The 20165-nt window shown below is 41.8% G+C and overlaps 1 protein-coding gene and 1 pseudogene across 12 annotated transcripts in view; one reads left to right on the top strand and one right to left on the bottom strand.

Moving 5' to 3' along the window:
- Positions 1-20165, bottom strand: part of SCMH1 (Scm polycomb group protein homolog 1) — a 186641-nt gene that overhangs the window by 18825 nt on the left and 147651 nt on the right. For 11 of the 12 annotated variants that reach the window (XM_047082518.1, XM_047082524.1, XM_047082528.1 and 8 more), the window contains 2 exons: positions 3003-3203; positions 1076-1273 (listed from right to left, as the gene is read on the bottom strand). In XM_047082518.1, the coding sequence (XP_046938474.1) occupies positions 1076-1273; positions 3003-3203 (399 nt within the window). The remainder of the gene's footprint in view (positions 1-1075; positions 1274-3002; positions 3204-20165) is intronic. The other variant, XM_047082529.1, reaches the window with a different exon arrangement.
- On the top strand, positions 6833-19605 carry LOC124515792 (protein-associating with the carboxyl-terminal domain of ezrin-like; annotated as a pseudogene).

The following is a 20165-nucleotide window of genomic DNA, read 5'->3' as shown; positions in this document are numbered from 1 at the left end:
GTCTGGCCCTCACAAGGAGTATTTGAAATTCAGGTGGTCTTTTTTGCCCTGCACACAAGTCACACAGACAGTGCTCACTGGGGTGCAGAGGTACAGACAGAGGTGAGGGTGGGGGGGCTGGGTGAGTAGTCATGTTGCCGAGCGCGTTCTCTGGAAGTGGACTCTGTTAAGACAACGATAAAGAGATGCCAGGGGAGGCAGTGTGGTGACAAGACTTGTGTAGGTCAGAAATGGGCACCTTTCAGACTTGGGCTCCCTCGCCAAAGGACAGCACAGCCCCAGCACTCACAGCACCACCTCTCTGCTCCTCCGGCCAGGAGGAGTCCATGAGACTCTTCTAAAGGGCCTCTGCTTCCTCTCTTGACCATGACCTACCTCGCTACTGGGATCGAGCTTTCCTCCACTCCCTGTCGTTCTGTGTCCCGGGGCTCCAGATGCTGAGTTCCACTCACTCTTTAACCTCTCTTGGAAGTGCTTAGTCATTGATCCGGCCACGTGGCATCCGCTTTCCCGCTGCGGGTCTGCTATGCTAACTAAGAAAGTTATTTTCCAGCCTCGTTGGAAATGGCAGGAACTTGAATTGACTTGCTAGACTGGCAGTGCTGGAGGAGTTCGGGCCACGTGCCAAAGGAAAGAGTGGACGGCCAATCACGGGGGAGCACACTTCTCACTCTGTAGCCTGAGACTAAACCTTCCTGTTGGCAAGGGAGAGCTACCTTAGGCCTCTGCCGCCAGCTTCACACTGGGAGGCGTGCTGTGACCTCATGGTGGCTCCACGTGCCACACGCCGTGGGGGCTCGGGAGGGGAACTCTGAACCACCGTTTTCTAGGGATAAAAATCCAGAGGACAGAAGGTTAATCCTAGAGATAGGAAAACAAAATCCTGGAGAGAGCAGAGATGGGAGGAGACCAAGGAGTCCCTGGCTGCGCCTGCGGCAAAGGTAAGGCGCAGAAAGCCAGGAGTCCAGAGAGTAGGTGCCGGGCTGGAGGGTGTGAGGGCCAGCCCCGGGCCCCCACTGGCGCTGCTGCGAGCCCTGTGCCCCTTTCTCAGCCCCGGCCCCATCCCAGCTCCTACCTGGTAGGTACCTGTCGTGGCTGTGGCTGTGGCTGTACTCGGTGGTGGTGAGAGGCAAGTGAGTCTGTGTAAAGGGTTGGCTGCCAAACAGATTGTCACTGCGAAGGTTGTGGCAGAGCTTCTCCAGGAAGCGGAGGACGTAGGTGATGCTGTTGACTGCCGGGAGGTTGAGGGTGTGCTGTTCGCGGTCAAACACGGCTGTGGAATGAAGGAAACGGGGCGAGCGCGTCAGCCCGGCAGTGCAGGGCAGGCCGGGCGGAGGAGCCCAGCCCACTGCTTGCCTCAGGCTCACCTGGTTACACAAAGCAGTCGGTGCCCAGGTTTCCTCCCCTCCCCTCCCTCCCTCAAGGGTTTGATTTTTGCCTCCACCTCCAAAGGGCTTGCAGTAATGGGAGTGGCCAGGCCAGGCCTGTTGCACCTGGGACTCTGAGGCGATTTTACTCAACTTGTGAAAACAACTGTGAACACAACTCTATCTGCTCCATCAGTTGGCTGGGCCTCCTCCGGGAGATCTGCTCATTTTGGGTTCTATTTCCATAAGAACTGCCCAAGAACAGAGAAACCGGGCAGATGAGGAGAATACAGCTATTGCCGGCAATGGTTTGGGTGCACAATGTGATCTGTGTTAGGGCACTAGAGTTTCAGCAGCATTTGGAAATATTCCATGCTTGGTTTTATTCTCCTTCCTATCTATCTCTATTCAAAAAATATCTGTATAATCCTTAAAAAGCAGGCCTTTGCATTTGTCTCTGAGGGCAGCAAGGAAATGGGGAGATAGGCCGGTCCCGGGAATCAAATTTGGGACAGAAGAACCCTAGGAAAGGTGTGGGTGACAGCAACCCCACAGAGGCGCAAAGAAGGCCTCATCCCCGCAGACTACTGCCCGGAAGCCTCGGCCTCCCAAGGAAAGGAAAGCTGGAGTCCCCAGCAGTCCTCCGACTTCTAGAACAATGTCTGCCGTGCGTGCCCTCACCCTCCACACAGCCAATTACTCCCTCGCCAGGGCTCCCACGTCACCCTTTACACATTTCTCGCACATGAGAATACTTCTCTCCTGTCATCTTTTCTCTTCCTCCCCGGCCAGTGCCTGGCAATAACCTCTGACGTCAGATAAAGGCTCAAAAAATGTTTGCTAACAAAATACAGTTATTTATGGGGCCTTCTAAAAGAATATAGGTATCCGTGAGGGTCTGCCAAGTCAGTTGGGTTCCCTGAGACTGGATACTGCAACTTGTTAGAGGGAAGGGGCGGGAGACTATGCAGGATCATGCAGTTAAGACTGAAAGGCTCCAGGTCAAGTCTTCATAGACTTGGTGGGTATAGAATGGGGTTTTGGACTTGGGAACACGGAAACAGAACTAGGGCACAGCAGAAAAAGTGAACATTCTCAGTGAAAACAAAAAACAGCATAGTTGAATCAAACTCTCATAGCAGGAAAGAGAGAGGGAATGGTTTTTCCCCACTCTGCTCTGGGATTCAACTTCCTTGTAACAGGGCTGGCTTAGGACTGGGCAGCTAAGGAGCCGGAAGAACCTAAGAGTTCTCTGGTCCCCTGAGGCCAGGTGGGAGGCTATGGTGATCTGGAGAAACTCCTGTTGCCACAATGCAGTCCCTCTGGATTCTTTCTTCTGGAATGCCTTTAAAGCAACACACATACGTTTTCTGTATGCAGAGGCTAAGCAGGTAGACAGGACAGGAGTCTGCTTAGAAGCTTGGTTAAGCAGAGTCTGCATGGTATTCTACTTGGCAGAGGGGTGCATAAGGCTCAGAGGGGTTCTGGTTGTTGAAAAGGAACAGAATCCCTTCACATTCCTCCAGAGCCTACAAGCGTGACTGTCGTAGGAACCAGGATGCTTTGCCAGAAATGAGCCAGTTGAGAAGGCCTGGCCCTCTGGTGAGGAGGCCACACCAGCCCAAGTGTGCTTACCTGAGATCACTTCACCACCATGGCCCTGTTTGAGGAAGCTGAAGACGGTTTTCTGATGATAAGCACAGTCGATGCAAGCCTGGACAGCCTGCTGCAACACCACGGAGGCGCGGGCTGGCCCAAAATGGTCAGGAAGCAGCTGGACCTTCTTCTTATCTAAGTGGGGGCCTGTGCTGCCATTCTTGTTCAAGTAAATACAAACTGCGGAAGACAAAGAGTCAAAACAGCTTAAAGAGCGTCCAGGGTAGAGAAGTGACAGAACGGTGCTCTCTTCTGTGTCTCACCCTCTGGGCTCTTGTCCCTAGCAGGATTCTCAGCTGCTAGGCCGGTGAAACATTGGGAGGGGGCAGAGGGTGGCTGTATCCAGCTGCAACCAGCCCAGATTGCATGACCAAAGGCTCTGGGAACAGAGCCTGCTGGAAGAACAGCCCAGACCAAAAGCCAAGGCACAGAACTTATACTTGGTCTTCTGTGCACTGAAAAGAGAATCTAAACAACTCCCCAGATGTATGTACTTTCATGTTCAGTACTTGGTTGCCTCACACATTCCTGTAGGTCTTATATGTGTAAGGGATGGTAGGGGCCATGGCAACATTAGCCAGAGTGTGCTAGTGTGTGTTTGGGCTTGCACTTTGAATGGTCACACCACTGTGACCTGCCTTGATTTGTTTTGGGTGGTAGAGTCCCTTTGCTATCTTTTGCATTAACACTCAGATCCAAAGAAAGTAGTAAAACAGAGAAATATGGGACCAAAGAAAACAATGGAAAGGACCCGAGGGTCCCATCTAGAGAGTTGTCTGTTTCAGTAGTTTATCAGGTCATGGCAGCTGGGCACTCTCCTGCTGCAACTCTCTACCTGGCACTGTGCTGGGCGGGGAACAGGGAAGGCACATGAGTAAGAAGCAGTCCGAAACTGAGGTGCTTCCTTGATCTCCAGAGAGAACCCATGGCAGCCTGGTCAGCTATGACATTCTTCTGGTATGCCTTCCAGGACCCACTTGAAGAGGGTACTCTGCTTTCTCACACTGTCATGGATCGCTAATGGAAGAAAGAACAGGTGAGCAAAAGGTCTTTTTTGCCATTAAAGGCAAAATAGAGAAGAGCAGTAGCTGTGGTGGCCATGGATGGACTGCCATGCTCGTCTGTGGGGCTTCAAGTTTAGCAGATGTAAAACAAGGGGGTTGAGTCGCATGCTCTCTGAGGATTCCTCACCTAATTCGAAGGGAAAGGGAGATGGAGAGACGGAAATGGAAATAGTAAGAGTGGCAGGATGTGGAAGGTGACGGGTAGGAAAGAAAGAAGGGGAAAAGGTAAAGAATAAACCAGATGCATTGAAATACACATTCAACTCTGTTCTCTGCTAAAACCCTCTAACATGAGTCAGACAGTAAAGGAGACAGCTTAAAATTTTGGAAGCTGGAAAGCAGATAAGCAAAGCAGCAACTGACTGAGCAGACCCAAAAAAGCCAAATCCTTAACCAAGAATGGGCAATGATGAGAACCAAGCTGTTTCATCTTAAAATTCACAAAAGGCCCAAGAATGGGCAGGGGCCCCTGGAGGTGGGTGTGAAGGCAGATCTAATGAAAGAAGGATTGGGTGAAGTCTGTTAAATAGTTAGGACTTCCATGTCATGATATGACTCTTTCATTGAACACGAAAGTAAAAATTCAAAAACTCAAAGAGATAAGAAGAGTAGTTAAAATAAATGAAGACATATATCTATGAAAAGACACTCAGAAGAATGTTCATAGCAGCTTAGTCATAACAGCCTAAAACTAGAACCAACCCAAACGTCCACAATGAGAGAATGCATATACAAATTGTGGTATATTCATTTATTGGGAGAGCATTCGGCAGTAAAAAAGAATGAACTATTGATAGGGTGCTTCTCAAAAACATTACTTTTAGTGAAAGAAACCAAATATAAAATGTACATATAGTATAATTCTATTTCTCTATTAAGTTCAAAACAGAAAAATCAAATCTACAGTGAGAGAAATCAGGATGAAGGTGGGAGAGAAGGCCGACTTACAAGGAGGCATGACATAACTTTCAGGGGTGGTAGAAATGACTTTCATCTTGCCTGGAGTTCTGGTTACGTGGTGCTTACAAAGATTAAAACTCATTTAATTGTACTTTAAGATATGTATGTTTCACTGCACGTAAATTTTATTTGATTTGTGTGTTTACACAAAAGGAAAAAAAATATATAACCAGTCCTGTGATGATTACAAAAAGAAATTCTAACATGGATTAAAGGGTGAAAGATAAAAGGCAAACTACAAAACCTTGAGAAGACTGTGGCAGTTTAAAAACATGACTCTCACACCTCTGACCTCCCTTCCATCGATCTGTGTGATACTTGACCAACAGACTATGTAGAAATGACCCTGTGTCAGTTTCTGGGCCCAGGGCTTGCTTACTTAGGAAGCTGACAGTTTCCATTTCCTCTTTCTCGGGACATTCACTCTTAGAACCCAACTACCACACGTGAGGAGCCAAAGCTACCCTGTGGCAAGGTCTGTGTGGAGAGAAACCAACAGCCAACTTGTCAGCCACGTGTAGAAGTGGGTCCTCCATCCCTAGTCAAGTCACCTCAGCGGACACCACATGGAATGGGTACAAGCTGCTGCCACCTAGCCCTGCCCACATCGTTGTTTTAAGCCATGAAGTTTTGTGGTGGTTTGCTATGTAGCAAAAGATTATTGGAAGAGACAGTGGTGCCAGAAATAGGGTACCGCAGTAACAAAAACCTAACACACATGGCATTGGCTTTGAGACTGGAAAGCAGAAAGAAGCACGAAGGGCCACAAAAAGGGTGTGAGCGAAAGCAGAAAGGGGCTTGAACAGAAGCCTGTAAAAGGCGGTGGGGGGAAGGGGTGGGTCAAGCAGTTCTTTTCATTTTGTACCATCTCTGTCCTCATTAGTCTGAGCTGGCAATGCTTCGAGAATGGAAGCCTATAAGATCTTGAGAAGGCTGTCAGTGAAAGCCTAAGGCAAGAGAGGAAAATCTTATTGGAAGATGGAGGACAGGGGCCACGTGGGTAGGTAGTGATTTAGAGTTTGATGACACTGTCATCTGCAGTAACAGGGGACTAGGAAATAAATGTACCTGGTGAGCTTCATGAAATAGCTAAAGAGACTTCTAGACAAAGTAATGAAAGTGCAAGGTGGCTTCTCATTGCCTATAATAAAAATGCAGAATGAGAAAGATGAGCTTAAAAAATATATAAAAATTTAAAAAGCCCACAAATAAAATTGCTTCTCATTTCTAGTCCTTCCAGAAGGCAAATAATTCTAAGTTATGAAAGGGTCAAATCCAGATGGGGCAATAAAATATTTTATTAAGGTGCCAGAATGATTAAGACTATGCTTCGTAGACTCTTTCTGACCAAAGGGCCCTCTAAGAATCTTAGGGGTCAGTCTTGCAGATTTTTTCCCTTAAACGGTAGGAGTTCCTAAGACTCTTAAGAGCATTGTCTCACAGCAGCCACAGAGGAAGCCCAAAGTAGAGAAGAGCTTATCTTCAAGAGATTTTGGTTGTGCCTTTGTCTAATGAAGAAAATCCCAATAATATTCCTAGTAAACCCCTCAAGTTTCTAAGAGACTCATTGTGGTGGAAGCATTGGCAGCTCAGACTAAAAGGGACAGAAATGGTACAGAATGAACAGAAGAAGCCTTTAGACCCAAACCTTTCACAGACGGGATGAAGACCAAGAAAGCAATCTGTTTTCTGTGGAAAGGGAAGGATGATTCAGAGGACAAAGCTGAGAGCCATGGAAAACAGTCCCAAGAAAGTAATATTGGGTCTAATTAAGGAGCTGGCAACATGCGCCCGGCTGGATTTCAGAATTTCTACAGGCCAGGGACTACTCCCGGTTGGATGGGTGTATCTGTAAGTTACCCAATGCCTGTCCCACCACTGTAGGTGGGCTACGTGGGGAGCAGACAGCATTTTTCTTTAGTTCACAGGTCTTCAGATTGAGAGGAACGACACTCAAGGAGCTGTGCCTGACAATCTGCACCTGGGAGGTCTCATCTGCACCTGCATCTGATTTAGATGATGAGATCCCAGATCCAGAGCCTGATTTGTAAAGGTAAGAGACTTTTAATGGAGACTCTTGCAAGGGGAAGAATAAATTTCCCAGGCAGGAAAAATGTAAATGAATTATGTCCAGAGAGTAGACTGAGGTGACTTTAAAATATGGTCCATAATTCTTTGACCCTCTTCCTATAGAAGAGGGGGGTCTATTCTCCTTCTCTTGAATCTGAGCTCTATGACTGCTTAATCAGTAAAATATGGTAGAAATGATGCTGTGCTAATTAGGGGGCTTGAGTCTTAAGAAAATGGAAGTCTCTACTTCTTGTCTCTTGGGACAATTGCTCTTGGAACTCACCTACCATGGTATGAGGAAGCCCAAACTACCCTCTGGAGAGGTCCGTGTAGAGAAGAACCAATAACCGGCACCAATTTTGCTAGCCATGTGAATGAACCATCTTGGAACTGGATCCTCCAGTCCCAAATGAGCTACTCCAAATGATGCCATGTAGAAGAGAGACGGGTTGTCTTAATTTTAATAAGATATCACCTTTTTCTGGTATATAAAAGGTTATATGCCTTTCTTTCATAGTTTATGCTTTTGCCCTGTTTTTAAAATATATAAATTTTATATTAAATATTAAAATATTAAAATTTATAATTGTCATGTTTTGGTTTTCTACTGCATCCATGAAATCAGAGGCTATAAAAAAATTGGAGACGGGTTCAGCATGTTAAAAGCTTGGAAGTGGCTATTCTATCCTAACAACAAGTGAAAAGCTGAACAAAATGAAAAATTAACAATCCTTTTTAGATCCTTCAAAGAAGTGAGGTCACAGGGCAAACTGATGCCACCCAAGTTTGGAGACAAATGGGAGAATACAGAAAACCACATTTTACCAAGCAGAAACCCATGAGCAGACCCTTTCCACAGTAACCAATGCCAAGGCAGGAAAATCTAAACGTAACTGATGAATTGCTGGAAGTTTAGTGTGGACAAGTCTGAGAGTTAAAAACTCTAGAGAAACCCAGTCATTGAGGGGGAGGTGTCCCACACTTTTGTGAGTTTTACCTTTAGGAGCTCAACCACATTCTCACAGTCTTACAGAAAAATCCCCTCATGCTTCCATGCTTCCATGCTTCCATCAGTGAGTGCAGAAAAGGAACCATTTTAAAAACATGCAAGAGTCTACAGAAGAGTAGACTGGCCTTAACAAGGCCTGCCCTCAGGTGAAACTATTTTACCAGAGTTTAACCTGCTGGGATTTGATAGAGCCTAAACTACCTGGGAGAAAGGGAAATGCCCAATTCTAGCCTCCTCCAGCCATCCTGTCCCACCTAAGGGCAAGGAGGATAAGAAATACTGGTGAAGTTCATACTTTAGGGGCACAGCCCTTCCCCGCGCCCCCCCACCCCCCACAAAGACTGAGACCTAATCATAGGACTATAGAACACTTCTTCCTTTCCCAGAACCTTACCATCACATTAGTAAAGGCCTATTTACAACAACTCCTTTTACCTAGTACATCATGTCTGGTTATCAAGAGAAAAATTACAAGGTATACTAAAAGGCAAAAACTGCAGTTTTAAGAGACAGAGCATAAGACTAAAGCATACACATAAGAAACTAGCCTTAGACTAGAAAGCGTAAAAACCAGACTCAGACAAGGCAGGGATGTTGGAATTATTAGACTGGGAATTTAAAACTATGATTTTTTCTAAGGGCTCTAATGAATAAAGTAGACAGCATGCAAAACAGATATGCAACGTAAATGAAGAGATGGAAATTCTAAGAAAGAATCAAAAAGAAATGCTAGAGATCTGTTGCAATGTTTACTGCAACAGAAATGACTGCCTTTGATGGACTCATTAGTAGACTTATCAGTGGGCATAGCCAAGAAAAGAATCACTGGGCTTGATGATATCTCAATAGAAATTTCCCAAACTGAAAAGCAAGGAGAAAAAAAAAAAAATAAAAAACTGAAAAAACTAAACAAAACAAAAACTCCCAAGGGACTATCCAGGAACTGTGGGATAACTATAAAAGGTGCAGTATACACATAACAGGGATATCAGAAGGAGAATAAAGAAAGGAACAAAAGAAATTTTTGAAGGGATAAGGACAGAAGAATTTCTGCAAATTAATATCACACACCAAACCATAGATCTAGGAAGATCAGAGAACATCAAGCATGAGAAATACCAAAAACAATGCTACAACTAAGCATATTATATAAAAATGCAGAAAATCAAAAAATGAAGAAAAAAATCTTGAAAACCCCCCTCACCTATAGAGGAGCAACAGCAAAACTTACATCCTTAGAAACCACGTGAGCAAGAAAACACTGGAGTGAAATAAAGTGTTGAGGGAAAACATCCACGAACCTAGAATTCTGTACCTTGAAAAATTATCCTTCAAAAGTGATGGAGAAATAAAGACTTTCTCAGACAAAAAAAAAAAAAAAAAAAAAAAAGAGGGAGTTTGTTGCTTTATTACTAGTAGATTATCTTGCAAAAAAGGTTCAAGAAGTTCCTTGAAGAGAAGGAAAATAGTATCAATCAGAAACTCAACTCTACATAGAGAGCACTGTAGAAGACATACATGAAGGCAAATAGAAACTTATTTTTCTTATTCTTAACTGATCTAACAGATAACAGTTTGTTCAAAATAGAAATAACAACAATATATTTGTACGTGTTATGTGTATACTTACTAACACTTATGTGTAAGTGAAATGAATGACAGCAATCATACAAGGGATGGAAAAGAGGAATTAGGATTTCTTGTTATTATATCTGTGAAGTGGTATAGTGCTATTTGAAAGTAGACTTGGATTAATTATAAATGCATATTGTAAATTCTAGGGAAATCACTAAAAAAGAGGGGCACCTGGGTGGTTCAGTTGGTTAAGCATACAACTCTTGGTTTCAGCTCAGGTCACGATCTCACGGTTTCATGAGTTTGACCCTGCCTCGGGCTCTGTGCTGACAGTGGGGAGCCTGCTTGGGATTTTATGTCTCCCTTTCTCCCTGCCCACCTCCCCCCAGCCCCTTGCCCCGCCAACTCACACTTTGTCTCAAATAAATAAACTTTAAAAAAAACAAACCCTAAAAAAGTATAACATATTCTAAAAAAGGAGAAAAAAATGGAATCATATAAAATGCTCATTTAAAACCACCAAAGGCAGGGCGCCTGGGTGGCGCAGTCGGTTAAGCGTCCGACTTCAGCCAGGTCACGATCTCGTGGTCCGTGAGTTCGAGCCCCGCGTCGGGCTCTGGGCTGATGGCTCAGAGCCTGGAGCCTGTTTCCGATTCTGTGTCTCCCTCTCTCTCTGCCCCTCCCCCGTTCATGCTCTGTCTCTCTCTGTCCCAAAAATAAATAAACGTTGAAAAAAAAAAAAATTAAAAAAAAAAAAACCACCAAAGGCAGAGAAAAAGTGGAAGACAAAAATAGGCACAAAGAACAAAGGCAACAAATAGGAAACTCAACAAATATGGTACTTATCAAACTATGTCAATAATCACTTTAAATATCAATGGTCTAAATACATTAGTTAAAAGGGATTCTGAAAGTGGATCAAAAAATAAGACCCAACTCTATGTTGTCTACAAGACACTCACTTTAACTATAAAGAGGCATATAGATGAAAAGCAAAGAGATAAAGATATACCATACTAACACTAATTAAAAGAAAGAAAGATAACTATATTAATTTCAGACAGAGCAGACTACAGAGCAAGGAAAGTTATTGCAGATGAAGATGGGCATTACATAATGATATAATCATCATTTATCTAAGAAGATATATCAATTCTTATGGTATATGCACCTAACAACAGACCATCAAAATGTCAGAGGTAAAGGGACACCTGGGTGGCTTAGTCAGTTAAGCATCCGACTGCGGTTCAGGTCATGATCTCGCGGTTTGTGAGTTCGAGCCCCATGTCAGGCTCTGTGCTGACAGCTCGCAGCCTGGAGCCTGCTCTGGATTCTGTGTCTCCTTCTCTCTCTGCCCCTCCCCCACGTGTGCTCTGTCTCTCTCTATTAAAAATAAATAAATTAAAAAAAAAAAAGTCCGAGGTAAAAATTAATAGAACTCCAAAGATAAACAGATGAATCCACTACTTTAATTGGAGATTTCATCATCTCTCTCTCAGAAATGGACAGAACTAGCAGGCAGAAAATAGTAAGTACATTGTTGAACACAATAGCACCATCAATCAATTGGATATAATTGATATCTGTAGGTTATTTCACTCGGCAACAGCAGAACACACATTCTTCTCAAGCTCACATGAAACATTCATGAAGACAGACCACACACTGGGCTATAAAATAAACCTTAATAAATTTAAAAGAATAGAAATCATACAATGTTTGCTCTTAAACCACAATGGAATAAACAAAAAATCCGTAATAGAAATATAGGTGGAAAATCCCCCCAATAGTTGGAGGTTAGACAATATACATATAAATAACACATGGGTGAAAGAATAAATCTCCAGATAAATTTAAAAATATTTTGAACTAAATGAAAATAAAAATGCAACTTATCAAAATTTCTGGGGTGCAGCAAAAGCTGTGGATAGAGGGAAATATACAGCATTGAATGTACATATTAGAAAAGAAGAGAGATCTGAAATCAATAATCTAAGCTTTGGGGCACCTGGGTGGCTAAGTCAGTCGAGTGGCCGACTTCAGCTCAGGTCATGATCTTGCAGCTTGTGGGTCTGAGCCCCGCTTTGGGCTCTGTGCTGACAGCTCAGAGCCTGGAGCCTGCTTCGGATTCTGTGTCTCCCTCTCTCTCTGCCCTTCCTCCGCTCGCACTCTGTCTCTTTTTCCCTCAAAAATAAATAAGCATTAAAAGAAAAAATCTAAGCTTCTACTTTAGGAAACTAGAAAAAAAGAGCATATTAAATCTAAAGTGAGCATAAGAAAAGTAATAATAAGGAACAGCAGAAATCAATGACACTGAAAACAAGAAGTCAATCGAACAACAAAATCAATGAAACCAAAAGCTGGTTCTTTGAAGAGATCAATAGTATCAAAAGCCTTTAGACAAGCCAAATTAAAAAAAAATGACACATATTACTACTATCAGAAATAGAAGAGGGGACACCACTACGGATCCATAGTCATTAAAAGGATAACATAGCAATACTATGAATAATTCTAGGCCCACAAATTTGATAATCTAGATAAAATGGACCAATCCATGAAATCCACAGTCTGCCAAAACTCACACAAGAAGAAAAAGATCATCTGAATATGCCAATAACTATTAAAGAAATTGAATCAATAATTAATATTCTTCCAAAATAGAAAGCACCAGACTCAGATGGATTCACTGGTGAATTCTACTAAGTATTTAAAAAATACATTTTACCAATTACCTATAAGCTCTTTTAGAAAACAGAAGCAGTGAGAATACTTCATAATTCATTCTAGGAGACTGGCATTACCCTAATACCAAAACCAGAGAAAAACATTACAAGAAAAGAAAATTACAGACCAATGTCTGTAGATGTAAAAATCCTCAACAAATTATTAGCAAATCCAATCCAATAATACATTAAAATATACATATATATATATATATATATATATATATATATATACACACTACAACCAAATGAGATTTATTTCAGGTGTGCAAGGCTGGTTCAAAACATTAAAAAATCAATTAATGTAATACATCACATAAACAGGCTAAAAAAAACCAAACTTACATGATCATATTAATAGATGCAGAAAAAACATCTGACAAAATCCAAGACTGATTCATGATAAAAACTCTCAGCAAATAAGGACTAGAGGGGAACTTCCTGAGCTTGATAAAGAATATTTACAAAAAAAACTTCAGCTGACATCACTTAATGGTGAGAAACCAGAAGCTTTCCCATTAAGATCAGGAACAGGGCATGTTCCCTCTCACTACAACTTTTCATTATTGTACCAGAAGTCCTGACTAATGTAATAAGAAAAGGAAATAAAAGGTATACAGATTGGGAAAGAAGAAATAAAATTCTCTTTTTCACAGATGACACAAATGTCTATGTAGAGAATGCAAAAGCATTGACAAAAAAAAAAAAAAATCCTGGAACTAATAAACAATTATAGCAAAGTTGCAGGATACAAGGTAAATATACAAAAGTCAAATTGCAAGAAACAAGTGAAATCTGAAATTAAAAACACAATACGTTCACACTAGTACCTCCAAAAATAAAATACTGGGAATAAACCTAACACAATATGTAGAACTTACATAAGGACAACTACAAAGTCTGATGAATAATAAAAATAAAAAAACCCTCTTAACTACAGAGAACAAACTAATAGTTACCAGAGGGGAGTTGGGTAGGGGGATGGGTGAAATAGGTGATGGGAATTAAAGAGTACACTTATCATAATAAAAAAATAAAATAAGAAAGAGGAAACTAAACAAATGAAGAGATATCTCATGTTCACAGACAGGAAGACCCAATATTGTCAAGATGTCAGTTTTTTCCAACTTGATCTACAATTCAATGCAATCCCAATCAAAATCCCAGCAAGTTATTTTGTGGCTACTGAGAAAATGAATCTAAAGTTTATATGGAGAGGCAAAAAACCTCTAAATAGTCAATACAATATTGAAGGAGAAGAACAAGGACTGAAACTACCTAACTTCAAGACTCACTGGAAAGCTACAGTAATCAAGACAGTATAGTATTGGTGAAAGAATAGACAAATAGATCAAGGAACAGACAGAAAGCTGAAGAACAGTCCCACATAAATACAGTGAACTGATCTTTGATAAAGGAACAAAGGCAATACAATAGAGAAAAACACGGTCATTTCAACAAGTGGCACTGATACAACTGGACAGCTGCATGCAAAAAAAAAAAAAAAAGGAATCTAGATACAGACTTTATACCCTTCACAAAAATTAACTCAAAATAGGTCACAGACCTAAATGTAAAATTCAAAACTATAAGACTCCTAGAAAATAAAACAGGAGAAAAAATGAGAATGACCTTGGGGTGTGGCAACGGCTTTTTAGATATAACACCAAAGGTGTCATCCATGAAAGAAATAGTTGATAAGATGGATTCATTAAAATTGAAATCTTCTGCTCTGTGAAAGACACAATCAAGATAATGAGAAGAAAAGCCACAAAGGGAGAGAAAAATCTGCAAAAGGTACACCTGATAAAGAACTGTTTTCCAAAATATACAAAGAATTTTTAAAAAGCCAGCAATAAGAAAATGAACCCAATTAAAAACTGTTAGCTATCTCAGCAAAGAAGATACACAAATAGCAAATAAACATATGACAAGACGCTTTCCTTGTGTGTGTGTATATCATTAGGGATATGCAAAATAAAACAACAATGAAATACCACTGCACACCTATTAGAATGGCCAAAATCCAGAACACTAACACCACCAAATGCTGGCGCAAAAGCAACTCTCATTCATTGCTTGTGGGAGTGCAAAATGGTACAGCCACTTTGGAAGCCCGTTTGGCCATACTTTACAAAACTAAACACGCTCTTACCATATGACCAGCAATCTCATTCCTTGGTATTTACCCAAAGGAATTTAAAATTTATGTCCACACAAAAATCTGCACATGGATGTTTACAGCCGCTTAATTCATAATTGCCCAAACTTGGAAGCAAACAAGATGTCCTTCAGTAGGTGAATAGATAAACTGTGATACAGCCAGACAATGGTATATCATTCAGCCCTAAAAAGAAATGAGCCATGAAAAGACATGAAGAAAATTTAAATGCACATTACTAAGTGAAAAGGTCAGTGTGAAAAGGCTACATACTGCATAATTTCAAATACATGACATTCTGGAAAAGGTAAAATTACAGAGACAGCAAAAAGATGAGTGGTTGCCAGAAGTCAGGGGGGAAGGTGGGATGAATAGGCAAAGCATGGACGTTTTTTTAGGGCGGTTAAAATATTTTGTATTACCCTATGATGGTGGATACATGCCATTATACATTTGTGAAGACCCACAAAATGTACAACCCCACAAGAGAACTCTAATGTAAACTACGGGCCCTGGGTGATAATGATGTTTCAATAGAGGTTGATCACTTGAAACAGATGTACTTACTACTCTGGTGGGGGAATGCTGATAATAGAGAAGGCTGTGCATGTGTGGAGGCAGGGGTATATGGAAAATTTCTGGACCTTCTGCTCAATTTTGTTGTGAACCTAAAAAAAAAAAAAACCAGTCTAGTAAAAAATTCAGAAAACAAAAAAGAGTTCATAGCAGATGCGAATATCCAAGAGTGGGGAAGTCACATACACTAAGTGTATGTGACCAATTTCCTAAATGTATGTAGGATCTTTTTAGGCAGATAATTTTGCAGGACTGGTTTTCCACCAAACACCCTTTGGAAAATGCCACTAGAATAATGAATAAGGATACTTTAAAAGTAAGATGCTAGACACAAGAAACTAAATACAAAGTCTGGAAGATACAGTTGAGGTAAGCTTTGACAAAAGTTGAGCAAAACGTCAAGGAGAATAGGGATAAGAATAAAGAGGGTTAATAATATTACACTACGAGTTCAAGAGGTTCAACATTTGAATAACATGTGTGCCAGAAGGAGTGAAGGGAGACAAAGAAGTGGAACAAAGTCACTGAAAAAAGAATTTAAGAAAATTTCAAGAAACTAAAGAATGGATGGGCACATGAAGTGTCCAGCATGGCAAGGAAAAATACTCACATCTCAGGTGAGATTGCAGAATACTACTGATGAAGAGAAGCTTCAAAGAGAACAAATAGGTTTCATGCAAAATTAAACATGCATATCTATGAAACATTTACATGGGAAAATAAAGGCATGGGAAGGAGCAAACCGGGAATAACACAAATGGTAGGAGAAGAGGATGTTGAGAAACTCAGAAGGCTCCAGAAGAGACTTCTTTTTAAGGGTTTGAAATGGATAGAATATATAATGTGCTTGAACATAAAGAGAGATATACATAGTAGTAAGAGAGCTTAAGGTTGAATTAATAACTATCTAGCAAAATAAACACACAAAGAAATCAACAAGATTTACTCTGAAAACAAAATGTGCAACAAAGGAAGAATAATCATAGTACACTACTTGGTTCAATTGAGAATAGCATTCCACAAATTACAATGACAAAATACTCGCTTTCAATCTAATCAAAATTATAATATCATGGTATTAAGATAGGGAAGTGTGTGTGGGTGGGTAAGTGACAAGGAGATTAAGAAGAGTTAAATCTTCAGCTTCTAAAGTGGGTTGTCACACAAAGAAATAAAACGTATCCAAATTGGCAAGGAGGAAGCCAAACTTTCACTCTTTGCAGACAACATGACACTATGTGCAAAACCCAAAAGACTCAACCAAAAAAACTGCTAGAACTGATCCATGAATTCAGCAAAGTCGCAGGACATAAAATCAATGTACAGAAATCAGTTGCATTTCTATACACCAATAACAAAGCAGCAGAAAGAGCAATCAAGGAATCGATCCCATTTACAATTGCACCAAAAACCACGAGATACCTAGGAATAAACCTAACCAAAGAAGTGAAAAATCTATACAATGAAAACTATAGAAAGCTTATGAAAGAAATTGAAGAAGACACAAAAAACTGGAAAAACATTCCATACTCATGGATTGGACAAACAAATATCATTAAAATGTCAATACTACCCAAAGCAATCTAAATATTCAATGCAGTCCCTATCAAAATAACACCAGCATTCTTTACAGAGCTAAAACAAACAATCCTCAAATTTGTATGGAACCAGAAAAGGCTCTTAATATTGCCAAAGCGATCCACTAATGTGGGTCTTCCAGGTAATGTTGAAAAGACAACTAGGCACCTTAGAGGTATCCAGAATGATATGGGGCAAACCAAGCAAATATACAGGCATCTAGGGGTTGGGAAACATAATCAATATTTCTATTGATTCATAGAAAAGTGTTCATCTGTGTTTTTCTTCCTCATCCATGGAGCTTAGGGGCAAAGGCCACTGTTTCATTAATCTAATGACACTCTTTTAGACTAAGCAAACCCAGTCATTGGCTGGGGCTAGATGCAGATGATGTATTTGGAGAAATATGTGATAAGACCCTGACTAGAACTGGACATAAATACCACAGGTAGGCTATGTTGTCTTCCAATGGTTAGCTGGAGAAGAAACTATAGCTGGCCTTCCCTTCAAGCTCTAACATTCCAGGATTTGGGTGGAGACATAGTTAACTCTAAGAAAAAGACTATGCTAACTTCCCTGGGGACTATTCCAATTGCTTAAATATCTCTAAAGAAGGTAGAGAATCTGCAGAGTAAGCAGAGTAAGGTTTCACACACGTATCTTTACTTTACACATAAGAAATGAGTGTTATTCATGGGGTACCCAGGTGGCTCAGTCAGTTAAGCATCCAACTCTTGGTTTTGGCTCAGGTCATGATCTCATGGTTTGTGGGATCGAGCCCTACATCGGTCTGTGGTCTCAGTGTGGAGCCTGCTTAGGATTCTCTCTCTGCCTTTCTCCTGCCCCTCCCTCCCTCTCTCTCTCTCTCAAAATAAATAAACTTAAAAAAAAAAAAGAGGAGCACCTGGGTGGCTCAGTCAGTTAAGGTCCGACTTTTGGTTTCGGCTCAGGTCATGATCTCGTGGTTCGTGGGATCGAGCCAGGCCTCAGGCTCCACACTGATATGCAAAGCCCACTTGGGATTCTCTCCCTCTGCCTCTCCCCTGCTCAGGCTCTCTCTCTCTCTCGAAATAAATAAATTAAAAAAAAAAAAGAAAAGAAATGAGAATTATTCTTTATAGTTACCCCACTGGGAGACTGTATATCTATTCTACTGGTGTAGCTCTTTAGTTACCTTCATAGATGGCTGGTTTATGAAATGGAGACAGATAAAAAAATAGTCACCACACTTTGCTCTGAATCAAATGTTCATTGGTCGGTCTCCAAAAATCATGCTCACTCTCACAGCACCAAGTTTGCCACCATCAATGATGCTAAAAAATCAGCCTGGGCTTTGTTTGGGTTTGTATGGGCTGGTGTTTGCTTTGGTCAGTCTGCAGCTACAGGGGTCCTGAGAAGAGGGAGAAGGCACTCTCTGGAAAATAACTGTAGCTCTGGGTCTCCGTTTTGGTGGATGTTCTCCTCAGCTTTCAACAGACCTTGCTTTATCCCATTCCAAGATGTCAGCCAGCACTCTGCACCTTGCCCATGACCTCCTCAGGAACGATGGTCTAGAAGTTGTGAATTTCTTGAAAAGTTTAATGTTGAAGAGTAAAGAGGAAAAAAAATCAGAATTCTTCAAGTTTCAGCTGCTCGTGAGAGGAATTAATAGCATCATGGTTGGTGCCTCTTCTGCTTAACCAGTTGGTGTGTGTAGAGCCAGCAGCCTTTAAAAGTTTTCTTCCTCATCTGCTTGGCTCCGTAAAAGACTGCACAGGGAGAAACCCCAGAACTCCCTTGCTGGCTCTTGCTGGCCCCGTTCCAGTCACAGGTGATCCCCGTGCTGCTCCAGCTGTTTGAGGGTCACGATGAGCACACGTGGAAAGTGCTGCTGTCTCACCTGGAGGCTTATGTGGAGCACTTCACTCAGGAGCAGCTGAAGAAAGTCACCTCGTCACAGGTATTACCAGGCCGGCATGCTACCCGTGATTCCACTGTGGCAGTTACTCGTCACAGCCTGGCAACGGTGGTCTCTCTACTTGGACCAGAGGTGATTGTGGGAGGAGGAAAGAACCAACATCTTCAAACGCACTGCCTCAAGTTCGACTACAAGTATTGACCTTTCTTCAGAAAGTGAGTGATTTTCTCAGCCTACTGAATTTCCCACAAACGGAACCTCAGATGTAAAAAATACCTCAGAAGACAGTGAAAACTTCCCATCAAGTTGTAAAAAGTTGCCTCAGTGGAGCAAGCCAAGGGAGTCTGCAAACCAAACTGTCAAAGCACGGATCTGTCCTACAGAACCCTTGGATGCTGCCAAGGCCCCACTCACTCACTAGTGCAGAGGGGGAACTGTGGGATGACTTAGCACCGAGCAGCTAAGATCCTAAGAGAAACCCTGGAGTGGAACCACTGCTCACTCTGCAAGAGACCTGTCACTCAGGGGAGCAAAAGGCCATTCCTATTCTGCTTCCACTCACCGAAGAGTCCAAGCCTTTGAAATCAAGCCCACCCCAAAAGACCAGTCCTGCACAGAGTGGGGACGAGCCAGACCAAACCAAGCTGCCAGAAGTGTCACAAGGAAGGAGGTTTAAGGTTCCATCAGAACTGGGTTGAGGAGAGCTTGCCAATTCAAGGAAAAAAGAAGCCACTACAAGATCTTGAGTTGGATGGGTTTGTTGATATGATCCTGGAAATGAAGCCTGCAGCCACTATTCTTATTTTACCTGAACTGAGGACAGAGATGATGGTTCCCAATAAGATGATGTCCCACCAATGATGCAGCTTTCCTCAAACTTTGCTGCAGCAGAAATTACTGCGGGAGAGTCTGAAGGCTGGGGAGGGGAAGGGATGTCGAACTAGGAAGACGGTACTGGTGACAATGTGTGGCGGTTACACTGTGGGAAAAAGGATTCCTTTAAGGAAAAAAAAAAATCAAACTAATACCTCAACAGCAGGCTCCACAGATAAAAACCACCGGAGCACCCTGTTTTTGCCCTTCCAGGAGCTCTTTTTCCAGCCTGTGCTAACTCAAGTGTGAGCCCTTCCTTGAGTGGCGGCTGAGAGTCCCAGGCAGTGAAGAGGCTCACAGCTCTGGTTTCTCCGAGGAAGAGCCGTGTGCGTTTGACTAAGAGCTCTGTGCAACCAAGTGGCTGTGGAAAGGCTGAATTTACTCCCCAGGAGAGAAGAAAATAAATACAAATACCCAAGTTGATTAGCTTAATTTTGTGCCATTTCTTTAACAGTCAGAAAAGAGTAATTAAGTTCTACTATAAAATATAACTTATGGAAAAAAAATTTAGCTATAAGGTATATAAATGATTTTAAATTGCTAAGGTTTTCTTAGGCAGCTTATCGGGTTACAGTCGTGCTGAGCGAATAGCCCTGTGGGACCCTGGGCAGTTACTGACTCTTCCTCATGTGTTATAGTGTACCAAAGTTCTT

Source organism: Lynx rufus, unplaced genomic scaffold, assembly GCF_022079265.1.
Source record: "Lynx rufus isolate CCGP_SWC_20201006 ecotype Redwood Valley unplaced genomic scaffold, mLynRuf1.p SCAF_2, whole genome shotgun sequence".
Classification (NCBI taxonomy): Eukaryota; Metazoa; Chordata; class Mammalia; order Carnivora; family Felidae; genus Lynx; species Lynx rufus.
Note: the sequence above shows the minus strand (reverse complement) of the source record. Positions and strands in the feature narration are given on the sequence as shown.